At 39.3% G+C, this 14,845-nt stretch overlaps 1 protein-coding gene across 1 annotated transcript in view; it reads left to right on the top strand.

Annotated features, from left to right (window-relative positions):
- ENTPD1 (ectonucleoside triphosphate diphosphohydrolase 1) overlaps window positions 1-14,845 on the top strand; it is a 92,804-nt gene that overhangs the window by 42,939 nt on the left and 35,020 nt on the right. The window contains exon 2 of the mRNA XM_033130349.1: window positions 14,089-14,216. Within this exon, the coding sequence (XP_032986240.1) occupies window positions 14,089-14,216 (128 nt within the window). The remainder of the gene's footprint in view (window positions 1-14,088; window positions 14,217-14,845) is intronic.

Raw genomic sequence — 14,845 nt, 5'->3', positions numbered from 1 at the left:
TGCACTGGGCTGGCACCAGAGCCCTGCTAAAATGAATCCTGCTCCATAGGGTCAGCCCCTGCTCAACAGCTCCTCTACTGTAGTCACGAACCAGTCCTCATAATCAATCAGCCCAAGGATCTATCCTTCCCGTTGACATGCAAACAGCAACCAAGACTCAACTACAACAGGAGGACACACACTCACACAAGAAAGACATCTGAAGTACCCAGTTCAGGTGACCAGGAAGACTGTACCACTGAGCCCCACAGGACACCGACTACGTAAGGCCATTCTACTAAGACCAGGAGGCACAGCATCCCTACCTAATACAGAGAAACAAACACAGGGAGGCAGCCAAAATGGGGAGACAAAGAAACATGTCCCAAATGAAAGAACAAAGCTCCAGAAAAAGAACTAAAAAAATGGAGAAAAGCAATCTACCAGACACAGAGTTCAAAACACTGGTTATAAGGATGCTCAATGATCTCAGGGAGAATTTCAACATAGAGATAGGAAACATAAAAATGTAGATTGAAAACATAGAAAAGAACCACCAAACTGCCCAGCCCAGTAAGAAGTGAAGAATACAATAGCTGAAATGAAGAATACATTAGAAGGAATCAACAGATTAGATGAAGCAGAGTTGAATCAGTAATTTAGAAGATAAGGTACCATAAAACACCCAAACAGAACAGCAAAAAGAAAAAAGAATAATAAAAAAAAATGAAGCTAGTTTAAGGGGCCTCTGGGACAACATCAAGAGTACCAACATTCACATGATAGGGGTACCAGCAGGAGAAGAGAGAGAGCAAGTAGTTGAAAATCTTTTTAAAGAAATAACGACAGAAAACTTCCCTAACCTAGCTAAGAAAATAGATATACAAGCCCAGGAAGCACAGAGAATCCCAAACAAGATGAACCCAAACAGGCCCACATCATGACACATTATAATCAAAATGCAAAGGTTAAAGACAAAGAGAGAATCCTAAAAGCAGGAAGAGAAAGGCTACTAGTAACTTACAAGGGAGCTCCCATAAGGCTATCAGCTGATTTCTGCACAGAAACTTTGCAGGCCAGAAGGCATTGGCAGGAAATGTTCAAAGTGATGAAAAGCAAGGACATACAACCAAGATTACTTTACCCAGCAAAGCTATCATTTAGAATCGAAGAACAGATAAAGAGCTTCCCAGACAAGAAAAAGCTAAAGGACTTATCACCACTAAAACAGAATTACAAGGAATCTTAGAGGGACTTCTTTAAGAAGAAGAACACACACACACAAATAAAAATAAGAAAAATAAAATGGCAATAACTACATATCTACCACAATTACTCTCAATGTAAATGAATTAAATGCTCCAGTCAAGAGATAGGGTGGCTGAATGGATAAGAAAATAAGGCCCATCTGTATGCTGCCTACAAGAGACTCACTTCAGATCAAAAGACACTCACAGACTGTAAGGGATGGAAAAATACTTCATGAAAATGGAAATGAAAAGATAAGTTGGGATAGCAATACTCATACAAGACAAAATAGACTTTAAAACAAAAGGCTATAACAAACAACAAAAAAGGATCCAGAAATCCCACTTCTGGATATTTGTCCAAAGATACCTAAAACTCTACTTTGAGGGGATGTGTGCATCCCTATTTCATTGCAGCATTTATTTTATTTTATTTTATTTTATTTTATTTTATTTATTTTATTATTTTATTTTTTATTTTTTTTTATTTTATTTTATTTTATTTTATTTTATTATTTTATTTTATTTTATTTTATTTTATTTTATTTTATTTTATTTTATTTTATTTTATTTTATTTTATTTTATTTTATTTTATTTTATTTTATTTATTTTATTTTATTTTATTTTATTTTATTTTATTTTATTTTATTTTATTTTATTTTATTTTATTTTATTTTATTTTATTTTATTTTATTTTATTTTATTTTATTTTATTTTATTTTATTTTATTTTATTTTATTTTATTTTATTTTATTTTATTTTATTTTATTTTATTTTATTTATTTTATTTTTGCTATGGCCAAGATCTGGAGTCAGCCTGGGTGTCTGTGGATGGATGAGTGGATAAAGAGTAGGTGGTACATATATTCTATGGAATATTGCTCAGCCATGGAAAAGAATGGCATGGATGGACCTGGAGAGTATTGTGCTGAGCGGAGTATGTCAGAGAAAAATAGATGCAATGTGATTTCACTTATCTGTGAAATCCAAAGACCAAAATAAACAAACAAACAGAAAAAAACTCATAGATATAGAGAACATTTTGATGGTTGCCAGATGGGAGGGGAAGGTGAAAAAGGGAAGGGATTAAGAAGTACAAATTGGTTGTTACAAACTAGTCATGGAAATGTAAGGTATAGCATAAGGAATATAGTCAATAATATTGTAATAACTACAAGGTGTGATAAAAAAATACAGTAAATGTTTAAATAAAAAAATTTATTACAGTAAAAGACACAATGCCATTAATCCCCCTCAAAATACTCCCCCTCGCTTCGAACACACTTATCCCATTGCTCTTGCCCCTTTCTGAAGCAGTTCTGAAAATCCTCTTTCATGAGTGTCTTTAGTTGTGCTGTCGTGGCTGCCTCGATGTCCTGAATCGATACAAAACATTTACCTTTTATGGTTATTTTGACTTTGGGGAAGAGCCAGGAGTCACACAGTGCCAGATCAAGTTAATAAGGTGGATGAGAACACACTGTAATGTTTTTATTTGACAGAAATTGCCATGCCAGAAGTGATGTGTGACATGGAGCGTTGTCATTATGGAAACCGTTTGCCCATGTCTCAGGCTGTTTTCTATGCACATCGTTTCTTAAATGCTCATAAAGATACTCACAAGAAAGGACTTCCAGAACTGCTTCAGAAAGTGGCAAGAATAGTGAGACAAGTGTGTTCAAAGCGAGGGGGAGTATTTTGAGGGGGATTAATGGCAATGTGTCTCTTACTGTAATAATTTTTTAAAATTTAAATATTCACTGTATTTTTTTATCACGCCTTGTTATGAGTATGTATGGTGTCAGATGTGTACTAGATTTACTGGGGTGATAGATGGGAGGGAGGTTGGGGCAGGGTGGAAATGGTGTAGACATTAAGTACAAATTGGTAGTTACAAATTAGTCATTTGGATGTAAAGTAAAGCATAGGGAATATAGTCAATAACACGGTAATAACTATATATAGTGCTATATATAGTTATATACAGGCACTATATATAGTTATTACCGTGTTATTGACTAGTCAGGGGGATCACTCACTTCTTAAATTATATAACTGTCTAACCACTATGTTGTACACCTGAAATTAAAACTAATAATGAATGTCAGCTGTAATTGAAAAATAAAAAGGGAGGTGGGAGGTGAAGGTGAATAAGAGGTTCAAATTTCCAGGCATAAAACAAGTAAGTCATGGGGATGTAATGTACAGCATAGGGAATATAGTCAGTAATATTGTGATAATGTGGTACAGTGTCAGATGGTTGCTGGACTTATCATTCTTTAGGTATATAAATGTTGAATAACTATGATGTACACCTGAAACTAAGATAAAATTGTATGTTAGCTGTATTTGAATAAAAATCTTTTAAAAATCAAGGGGACTCTTAGATTGTCCCTCCCAAATATCAGTGGTATTCATTGCAGCCTTGACAGGAACTAGATACTAATCAATTTAAGATTGAATTTTCACATGAGACTCTAAGGTGCAGATACTCAGTGTTGATGGTTGAAGAGAGAGCCAACAGCGTAGATACCAGATGATCTGTGACAAAGTTACCACGGACGTTTAGAAACTTGATCATATCTTATCCAGAGAGCTATTCCATCTTGTCTTGCCATATGACAGCAGAGGTGTCTGATAGAAGGTGATAGGTTTCCCTTAAAGATTTGAATTTACTCAAAGCCTGGGCAAGTGAGACCTTGTTTCTGCCCCAAAATGCACAAAAGAGATGACATTGACCTGGGAAGAAAGGTGGATGTCACAATTAGGGTACACAGCTGTTGTATCACAATTAGGGTACACAGCGATGGCTACTTGGACTAATCAAGTTGGTGAGTGGCTGTTAGGGTGGTAGAATGGGCAGAGAAACAGCAAAATCAACATCAAGCCACAAGTGCACAACTTCTCATTTACCCAGTGCCCATCTTTTAGGCTCCTACCATCTTTGCCACTTTACTCCAAACTGGAAAACCTCTTCAACTCAATGCCCTTGGTGTTTTAGAAATTTTAATTAAGAATTTTAAATTGCTCAGAGAATTAAAGGAAGGAAGATAGGGGAGGGTGAGAGGAAGAAGAAAGAAGGGAGGGAAAAGAAGGAGGGAGGGAGTAAGAAAGGCCACATGGTAAAATATTTTAAGAATTGCAGAGGGAATTAACATGCAGGCCTGGGACTATCATCAATCATTGGGACGACCTTCTTGCAGCGTTGGCTGGTGACTAGAATCTGGGAGCTTGGATTTCAGAAGGCTTCTCACTGTTCTGAGAACTGATGGAGATGGCTTGCTGTGCCTGGACTGTTTGTACAGGTGGTGTGGTTTGTGCTAGGCACCTGCTTCCCTTCTGGGAGTCTGGAACATTGGGGTATACTGGTGGAAAGTGCCTATGTGACTGGTCCCCAGTGAAAGCCCTGGGAGCTGGATCTCTGGTAAGCTTCCCTGATAGACAACACTGCACATGTGTTGGCACAACTCATTGCTGGGGGAATTGAGTGTCCTATGATCTCTACTGGGAGAAGACCCTTGGAAGCTTGCACCTGGTTTACCCCAGACTTTGTCCCATACTTTTTTTCTTTGCTGATTTTGCTTCATATTCTTTCACTGTAATGAATCTTAGCCATGATTATGACTATATACTGAATGCTGTGAGTCCTCCTAGTGAATGTATAACCTTCCAGAGACGTCTGTGCCTTTACCCAGTGGGAATATACTGCACACATTGTTTCACATATAAAATGTTTTGAAGACACTTGGCATCAACATTCTGGGAACTCAATCTTTTCCATGCCTGCACAGTGTTACGTATTTATATATGCAGACTGTACTAGAATTATATATGCAGCTGTACTAGAATTTATATATGCAGACCTCAATGAAGGGACCTTTAGTCATTTTTAGTCTGGCGATTATAAATAATGCTGCATTGAATATCTCTGTACATGCATATTTTCATACATTAGTAAGTATTATCAGCAGGTAAAATTTCTTGAAGTAGAATTCTTGGGTTAAAGGATATTTGTACTTTGCTCTTTAATAGATATTGCAAAATTGCCAAAGAGGTAGTATGAATTTTTACTCCCACCAACATGGAAGAAGTGCCCATTTCTCCATATCCTTGTTGGTATATACAGTTTCTTTATTGAATTTTCAGTAAAATTCACCTTTTTCAGGTGTACAGTTCTATGAATTTTCATAAACATATAGTTATCTAATCACCACAATCAAGATGTAGAGTATTTCCATTATTTCAAAAATTCCCTTGTGGCCCTTTATATTTAATTCTTTGTCTCTGAACCTTTGCCCACTGATCTAACTTTTTGTCCTTAGTTTTGCCTTTTGCAGAATATCATATAAATGAAATCATACAGTACATAGCCTTGTGAGTCTGGCTTCTTTCACTTAGTATAATGCTTTTGAGATCCATCCATGTTGTTGCATTTATTAGTTTATTCCCTTTTCATTGCTGAGTAGAATTCCATTGTATGGTTGTATCACAATTTTGGTACATTCACTAGTTGATGGGCATTTGGGTTATTTTGAGTTTTTGTGATGAATAAAGCCATTAGAAATATTTAGGTATAGGTTTTTGTGTAGACATATGTCTTTACTCTTCTTGGGTAAACATCTAAGAGTGGGATTTTTTTGGTCATAGGGTAAGTATGTTTAACTTCATAAGAAACTGCCAAACTCTTTCAAAAGTGTCTGTGCCATTTTATATTCCTGGCAGCAACATACAAGACTTCCAGTTGCTCTGTTTCCTTGTCAGCATTTGGTTTTGTTGGTATTTTTATTTTGGCCATTCTAGTAAGTGTGTAATATTATATATTTCTCAAACTTTAAAAAATTGATATTCTGAAAAGTGCTAAAAGGTATCTCATTTTTTCATTTTAAATTCTTTAATTAAGGGTAATTAGAACATTTAATATGTTGAGAATATGTTTCTTTTTTTTGAATTGCCTGTTCTTTCCCCATTTTTCTATTAGGTGGGTTGATCATTTTCTTAATGATTTTTAATGACTTTCTATATTAAGAAAACCAACTATTTCATGGTTGTTGAAGACATTTTCCCCAGTTTGTTATTTTTTACTTTGTTTATGGCATATTTTGCTATAGAAATATTTTTATGTTGCTTCTGACTTTTGTACCTTATGGGTACAAAGATGAGGACGTAGAAATGAGAGAACTTATGAATGTAAGCTGCAGAAGATAGGAGACTGTAAGGCTAGGTGACCTGGGTGAGTCAGTTCACTCCACCCCCACACTAATAATATATGACCAGTACAGATTTTCTCAGTCTTTCTCATTGGTTACAAATAACCAAGGCTTGTTAAAAAATGCAGCTGCTTTGAGAAAGTGTAGAGTCCCCAGGGCACAATTCTTCAATTTCAGATGTGGTAGAGGATTCATTTAGTGGCAGCAATGTGCTTATTGAAGAGACCATCAATACACGAGATTGTTACGCTGTTGGCTGGGACACAGGGAATTCCTGTCTGCAGTCTCAGTGATATCACTTTGACGGAAACAACCCTTCTTCTTGCCAACCCTATACTTGAATATGGAATTCCACAATGACCACAAAGACCTATTGTGCTCCATGTAATCTACGGGCAAAAAAATTTGGGAGAGGCCAGAGGGGTGTGCGTGAGGAGGTAGATGGTACAATGGGAAGAAATGACGAGAGTGAGGGAAGGGGACTCTTTTGTTTTCCTTATTTCCTACCTACAGAGCAGAGCCCCTGTTGGCATTTGATTTTTGCAGTCATTAACATTTTTAGACGCAGGCACACCAAGTGCAAAGTCAGACACTTGCCGCTAATTTGAGAAGAGCACAGCTCACAGCAAGAAGAAATGTGAAGTAGGGAGTGTGGAATTGGCAGAATCTGATTTGCAGGAAGAGCTTGCTCGGCACACCCACCCCTGATTCTACTGCCTGGGTGTCCTACCCAAAGCTGGGCCTCTACGGAGTCCACCCACAGTCAGCCAGGCTAGTTTAAGATAAAGGCACCCCTTTTCTCACTAAAGAGCTATGAATTCTGAGAACCAGCTAATTAACATTTCAAAGAGTAGAAATAAAATATTGTAAATAAAAGCAAATAACTTCCTCTGAAGTCTGTAGTTCAAGAGATCAGTGGTACAGGAGATGGGGTGGTTATTTTACACAACTACTTGTCTCTCTACCTCTCTTATCATTTCCCCCAACACACCCTTCTCTTCCCCTCTTATTTCCTGACTGTTTTGCCTGTGTCCATCTTGTTGTCCCTCCCTTTCCTTTGCCTTTTGCCCTTTAACGGTCATCACTGAGGACTTGAAGTTCATTTTTCACATTTGTGTATTTATTGACAGTGTACTGACTTCCTCGATTTGAAAGCAGGCGGGAAAAAAAAAACCCCACCAAATTAAATTGCTTTATTCTCAAACTTCACTCAGGATTTATTAATTGGGAAATCATGGGGGGTGTGAAATGGAATAAGACCTTTCCCTTTGAATAGAACTTTGGGTGAGTTATGTTGTACTGGGTCAACTGAGAAGAAATGAAACTGAGTAATTTCTACACATCAGGGCCATGGTTGAGGAAGTGAAGTGGAGTTGAGAGACTTGGGTCAAATCCTTGCTCTGCTGTTTGCAAGTTATGACTTTGAGCAAATCCCTTCACCTCCCTGAGAATCAGTCTAAGCCTCTCTGCCACTTGTCTGTAAGCTTCTGACTATTAGGGACCAAAGACTCTGCATTTTAAAAGGTACAAGATTGTCTGGCGTCCCAGTGACAACAGTCCAGAGAATCCCTCCAGCCAAGTCATCAAAGCCAGTCACTTTTCATTTCTGGATAATGAGACTGGCTCTCACATACGGCACTGCGACCATGTGCCAGACACTGAACTAAACCTCAGTCGTATGGGATACGGTAGGGCGGAGGCAAAAAGCCTAGCCTCTGGACCCAGAATGCCTGTGTTTAATTCTTGGTCCCCACATTTACATCATTGTAATGTTGGGCGACTTACTTAACCTCTCTGTGACTCAGTTTCCTCATCTGTTGCATGACAATAATGATGATAATGGTACCTGTAATTGTGACCTTATTTGGAAGTAGCGTCTTTGCGAATGTAATTGAAGATCATGAGATGAGATCATTCTGGATTTAAGGTGGGCCTTCAATCTAATGACTGGGGTTCTGAAAAGTCAAAGGAGAGGGGAAAGCCCTGGGCAGACAGAGGCAGATACGGAAGTGATGCAGCCGCAAACCAAGGAATTCCAGGAGCCACCAGAAGCTGGAAAAGGCAAGAAAAGAACCTTCTCCAGAGCCTTTGGCCCTGTTGACACCTTGATTCTGGACTTCTGGCCTCCAGAATTATGCGAGAATAAATTTCTGTTGTTTTAAGTCACCAGGTTTGTGGTAATATATTGTGGCAGCCCTAGGAAACTGATGTAGATGATAATAGTTCATTTCCCTCATGGGATTGTGGTGAGGGTTAAATTAGTTGCGATATTTAAAGTGCTAAGAGCAGAATCTGGAACACAGTAAGGATTCCGAGTATAGGCTGTTAGTGTCATTAATCTCACCTAGCAACTCTATGAAGTAGGTACTATTAGGACGCCCATTTCGCACATGAGGAAATGGAGGCTTGACTGGTTTCGCTTGAGCCACCATCCCTCAGATGTCTGTGGAGTTTGCCTTTCTGCTGATGGATCCTGGTGACTGTTGGCTTGGCAACTTCTCATGATGATACTTTCTTGGTCAGGTTCTCTAGTCCTGAGCTACCAAGAAGACCAAAAGGTGTAGAGAAGTCCTCCCATGTGATGGTGTTTCCTCCTCCTTGAGGCCTCTTCCCAGCCCTGGTCTTGGCACAAGCTCCACTCCAGCAGGGGCAGGCTCTCCCCAGACCTGGCTGTCCTATGACCTGACCTCATCGGGGTAGCTCCGTACTTCATCACAAGAGGCAGGGTGTGCTGCGTAAAAGGCCACACCCTCCATCTCCAGGGACTTCAAAGACTCTGATGGTTCCTTGTTTACTCCTATTTTGCAGTAAACTTGTAGATTACACAAATGACTAGAAGTAAGTCAGATCACTTAGAGTAAGGGGAAGCTCTCATCAGAACCTGCAAGGCCCTACAAGCAAGGCAACCAGTTATACCACTGGCCTTCTCTTCCTCTTCTTCCCCTCATCCCTCTTCTAGCCACACCGGCTTCCTGGTCAGGCAGTGTCCCACCTCAGGGCACATGCAGTTCCGGTGGCCTTAAGTGCTCTTGCCCTAGAGGTATGCATACTTTCTCCTTATTCCCTTGACTCATCGATTTCACCATCTCAGGTGGGAAAAGCTTAAATTTCTGAAGGGCTAAGAAGTCCAGGTAGACCAGTGTGGCTTTCATCTGGCAGTAGGAAGCTACCTTACATTCCTCATCAGGAAGAGCTCTGGAAATGTCAATTATGGAAGATTTCTGCAGCCACGTGGAGGATGGATTCTGGTAGGGAAGGGAATTAGAAAGTGTGGGAGATACAAGAAAGGGCTGTTGTAGAAGAGGTGGGGGGTGACTGGAACGGGGGTGGATATCACCATAGAAGAGGGTGGGTCTCAGGCACCTGGAATGAAGCAACTGAGAATGAAGCAACTCTGAAAGCCCCTGAGTGTGAGAACAATTTAAACATGTGTCACCAAGAACTCCCTGATGGAAGGGAGATGGCAGAGATGGTGAGGAGGCTTTGACTCTGGGAGTTGGGAGAATGGCAAGGCCAGATGAGCACCAGTCCACTGAGCTTCAGTGATTGTTGTATCACTGGGCTGTGTAAACACAGGAAGGACCACAGCACTACTCTGTTTATTCGCCATTGCTTATCCATGTTTGCTGTTTTGTTCTCTATATGACAAGCCAAGCAGAGTCCGGATGTGACCCATCAGAAATTGGAAACAATTTGAATCTAGTGAGTCACACTGGATCTGCAGAGCAAAACTTTTATTTTTGCCTGAAAACCACCACATCTGCCAACACCCCAAATCTTTTTATTAATGGAGTAAAATTTTAAGATATTACGTCTTTGGTATCATGAAGTTGAGATGCTGGGATTTCTCTGTACAGTAGAATTTTGACTAAGGATAAAATTAAATAATTTTGACCTTCACTTTAATAGGATGTCATGATGGCTGTTTCTGTAAGAATAAAAAAAAATCTTTTTTGCCTCTGACACAGCTAATTGGCTTGCAATCAGTCTGTGTTTTCTCAAAGTTTGGGTTTCCTTCAGTTTTGTGTCTCTGTCAAATGAAGAGCTGAAGGTTCTACCTGGCTCTCTCACCTTAAACAGAAAATCCTTCTCACTTGTCACATGAAAGGAAAAAAATGGGAGAGAAGTGAATTCTTGAGTAGTCTTGAATTCTCCAGTATAATGAGACAATTGAAAGGAAAACACAACCGTTTGCCATTAGATATTTTTGGTAAAACTATTTCTTGAAATTGTTTTCACATTGTATGATAGAAACCACATTTCTGTGATCCACAAGGCAAATGAAGGGCTTTTCAGAGGGAAGATAGTCGTGAATTTTCCATAATAGAAGTTGACTGCAGCAGTCAAGGCTAAAAGAGCTCTGAGGGCCCAAGAAGAGGGGGCAGTAACTTAAGTGCTTCCCTTTTTATGAGCACATCCTGAGTAAGTCCTCTTGGACCTCCATGGCTAGAAACCACTTCCTAAGAAGAGTCTGGCTTCCTGCATGTGATAAGGGCTTTTTGAAAACTACCTGCCCTAGTCCATGAAAAATATAGTATTTTAATTATTCCTTCCTGGGTAATGTAGTTGGTTACAAGAAAAGCAAACTTAGCCATTGCTTTTTTTAATAAAACTTCTGAAAATTGTGTATGAAAAATTCCTAAACTTTCTCTCTGATCTAAGTTCTTTCTCTTAACATTTCTTTAATAAGAAGAATATAATGAAAGGCTTGAATATATTGTAATAATTTGGATATGATCACAAAAGCTGGGCAAATGGGCAAAAATATACTTTCAGTTGTTCAGGGATAACAATGAATTAGTAAATATTCTTATTAGGAAAAGAAAGAAACAGTCACACCCAGCTGTTTCCCACCTCACGACATTTGCAGTGGCTGTTCCTTTTCCTGGAATGTTCTTACTCCTTCTCATAGGTGGTGTTTTCTTATCATCCAATGTCACTTTCTCAAAGAGGCTTTCCTGACCCTCAGTTGAATCCCTCTAGTCCAACTCTGCTACACGTCACTGTACCACATTCCTTGGTTTTAATTTCTTCTTAGCACTTATCATGACATGAAGTCATTAATTTATGTACTACTTATTCCTGGTTTATCTGTCGCCCCCACTGGATTGTGAACTCCAAAGAGCAGGAATCTTATGGGTCCTTTTCACTGGATGCTAAGAGTAGTGCCTGGATAGATGTGGGAGGAAAATGAGACAGTAAAGTTGTCATACTTATGAAAACAAAAGAACTAAACAAGTAGAGAGTTTGAGGGAGTAAAGCATTTTGAAATTCCATCACAGTACAAACACTGCTGCAGTGCGCTGCCCTTGGGTAGTATATTCGTAATTGTTCAATCAAAGCACGTGCTTGTTATGAGCTGTGCTTGTCAATATCACAACTTTGGGAACTGAGGTAGGCAGTACCTAAGGGGCAGTATTTAGGGGGCTCTTTTCCAGATTCCAGAGCCCTGGCATCAAACAGAACATTTCTGCCATACCAGTTGTAACAGTATGTTTTGGCTTCAAGGTATTAAAATCCTCACGCTGACTGGGTTAAAGCATAAGTTTTATGGAGGGGATTGGATCAAGGTTTGTTGTTTTAGAAGCTCAAAATGCCATCAAGGACTCAAATTCTCTCATTCTCACCTCTGCCATCATTCAATGTCATTCCATCCAGACAAGTCTGAGGAAGAGAGAATGCCTCCTTTCTTTTCCTAGACTTGCCCCAGCAGACTTCCTCCAGGGTCTCATGAGACATTCTGGGGGAACATAACCAGTGAATGCACTGGTGAGGGAATGAGATTATACAGAACAATCAGGCATGTCCCTGAACTGGGGTGTGTGTCCCTTTCCCATGAGGCATGTGGGTTGCTTGCAGGAGTGGCAGGCATCTGAACAAAACTGAGATTTTTTTGGGAATGGAAAAGGCAGGAAGCGCTGTACACTTTATCTACTGTTCCTTTGTTTGGAAGCAGTAGATAATGGTGCAGCTAGGATGTTTTCCCCTAAGTTTTATATTGTTTGATCTGATGGGTAAAGACTAGTTCAAGATTCTAGAGGTTGGTGCAGATTGGAGACCCATACAGTAACAGTCCTTGGGATTAAGTCCAAGCTTCTGCTTAGGAGCTTGAGGAGGCGCTCCCATTGTAGTGTACAGCTGCTGCTGCGGCTTGCCCAAGATGGGACGAGGAGGAGGCGGCTCAGGCTCCTTCTTCAGCTGTTTTAATCCCATGCCCTGTCTGTAGAGAAGGGCAATCTCTTTTGGATAATCCATCTCATTTCCACATGCACCTTTATTACAAGGTGTGATAAAAAACTATGGTGAATGCTTAAATTAAAAAAATGTATTACAGTAAAAGACACATTGCCATTCATACCTCTGAAAATACACCCCTCAATTCGAACACATTTGTCCCATCATTCTTGCCACTTTCTGAAGCAGTTCTGGAAGTCCTCTTTCGTGAGTGTCTTTAGTTGTGCTGCCATGGCTGTCCAAATGTCCTGAATCGATTCAAAACATTTACCTTTCATGGTCATTTTGACTTTGGGGAAAAGCCAGAAGTTGCACGGTACCAGATCCCGTGAATAAGGTGGATGAGGACACACTGTAAAGTTTTTATTTGACAGAAATTGCCGTGTACCAGAAGCGATGTGTGACATGGAGCGTTGTCATGATAATGAAATCATTTGCCCGTTTCTCAGGCCATTTTCTATCGTTTCTTAAAGACTCTAACAAGCCCTTATAATATTCAGAGTTCACTGTAGTGTTCCTGGGTACAAACTAAGCGCGCACAGTTCCATCAAGGTCAAAAAGCAATTAATATCACCTGGAAGGCTCTTGGCAGCAGCATTCACCGTATTATTTGATCACACCTCATACTTTATCCTATCTTTCCCCAAAACCTAAGAAAAAAGTTTGAGGATAGTTTGGGAAGTTGAGAGAAGAAGAGAGTTATCAGAATGGAGGGAATGAGGCAACCATTCCATTTCCTGTTCACCTGCAGCTATAAGCTCTGTTTATTATAATCAAAGTAACTTTTGCCTTTTATATTATTCTCCTGGAGCTTTTTTATGTCCCACAAAAGGTGAGACTAAGAACAAAATAGTGGAGATAATGAGAATGATGAAATATTCAAAACTCCACAGCCTCTACACTATTACTAATTAACATATAAGTGTGGTTGAAAAGCAAGGGGTCTGTCAAGCCAGGAAATGTCAGAGTTGTGGAATTTTGATGTTCGATGATATATTTTGAATACTTTGTCGCATCTTAAACATTTTGAGGTAGATTTTGAAAAAGAGGAGGGCTAGCCTTGATTTTTATGACTTGTTACTTGTACCTTGATAGACCTACCTGACCTATTAATGTCAAACAACCAGCCAGTTTGGGACTCTTCCCTGTCCTTATTCCATTTCTGATCACTGATCTAATTCTGCCACTTTCCTTATGACAGCCACTAACTCAGTCTTGGCCCTCATCCCAGTAGAGACCTCCTTTTGTTCTTGAGTTATGTCTCGATTACTTTGCAAGTGCCTCATAGGTAAAGATTAACTTTTTAATCTATCTTTGATGTTTCCAGATAGCAAGCAATAGACTGTACAGAAAGGGGAGAAAAATCAATGTTTGTTGATTTCTTGTTGTTGATTATTTTCTCTTCTGCTTTTGATTTTAGATTCTAAACTGAAGAGATTTTGTTCCAGAAATATACTGATCATCCTTGGCTTTTCCTCTGTCATAGCTGTGATTGCTCTGATAGCTGTAGGGCTGACCCAGAACAAACCATTGCCAGAAAATGTTAAGGTAAGTCGTGTGTGTGTGTGTGTGTGTGTGTGTGTGTGTGTGTGCACGCTCGCTTATGAGGGGGCCTGAGCAGGGTGGAAAGAAAGGTTATAGTAAATCAGAGTATAGAGGAGTTGAGGTTCTGACAGCCCAGGGGAAAGTAAATATCCATTGTATTAGGGGAGTAAAATGGAAGCTGATGCTCCTTCTGGAAGAGGGAATGCCTTGAATCAATTAATGGTGGGAAGATAATCGTCCTTATGATTGTTCAGCAAATTAAATAAATAACGGAAAGAAAGACTTTATTCACCACATCCAGATCTGTGTTATACCGCGCTGTATTCTACTATTTGGTGCTATCTCTACTTCTTACTGATTGTTTCATTGTGGACGTGTCACAACACTGTACTCTTTGTTCTTCTTATTCCATCATTATCACTATCACCAAAATAACAAAATTTATCAGACAGTGCTGTATAAAGCCCATTGGAAGTCAAAGACTGTGGAGAAGACTTGTTGCTCATCTTCAAAATATTAAAGAACGCAGCAAAATCAATTTTTAAAAACCCCAGAGAACACATACATGTATCAGATATAGTAACTTGAAATGAGTTCATGGATGGACAGATTTCTTGTGTTCCACATTTGAA

The sequence above is a fragment of the Rhinolophus ferrumequinum genome, chromosome 16 (genome assembly GCF_004115265.2).
Source record: "Rhinolophus ferrumequinum isolate MPI-CBG mRhiFer1 chromosome 16, mRhiFer1_v1.p, whole genome shotgun sequence".
Classification (NCBI taxonomy): domain Eukaryota; kingdom Metazoa; phylum Chordata; class Mammalia; order Chiroptera; family Rhinolophidae; genus Rhinolophus; species Rhinolophus ferrumequinum.
The sequence above is the reverse complement of the archived record's forward strand: the minus strand, read 5'-3'. Positions and strand labels throughout refer to the sequence as shown.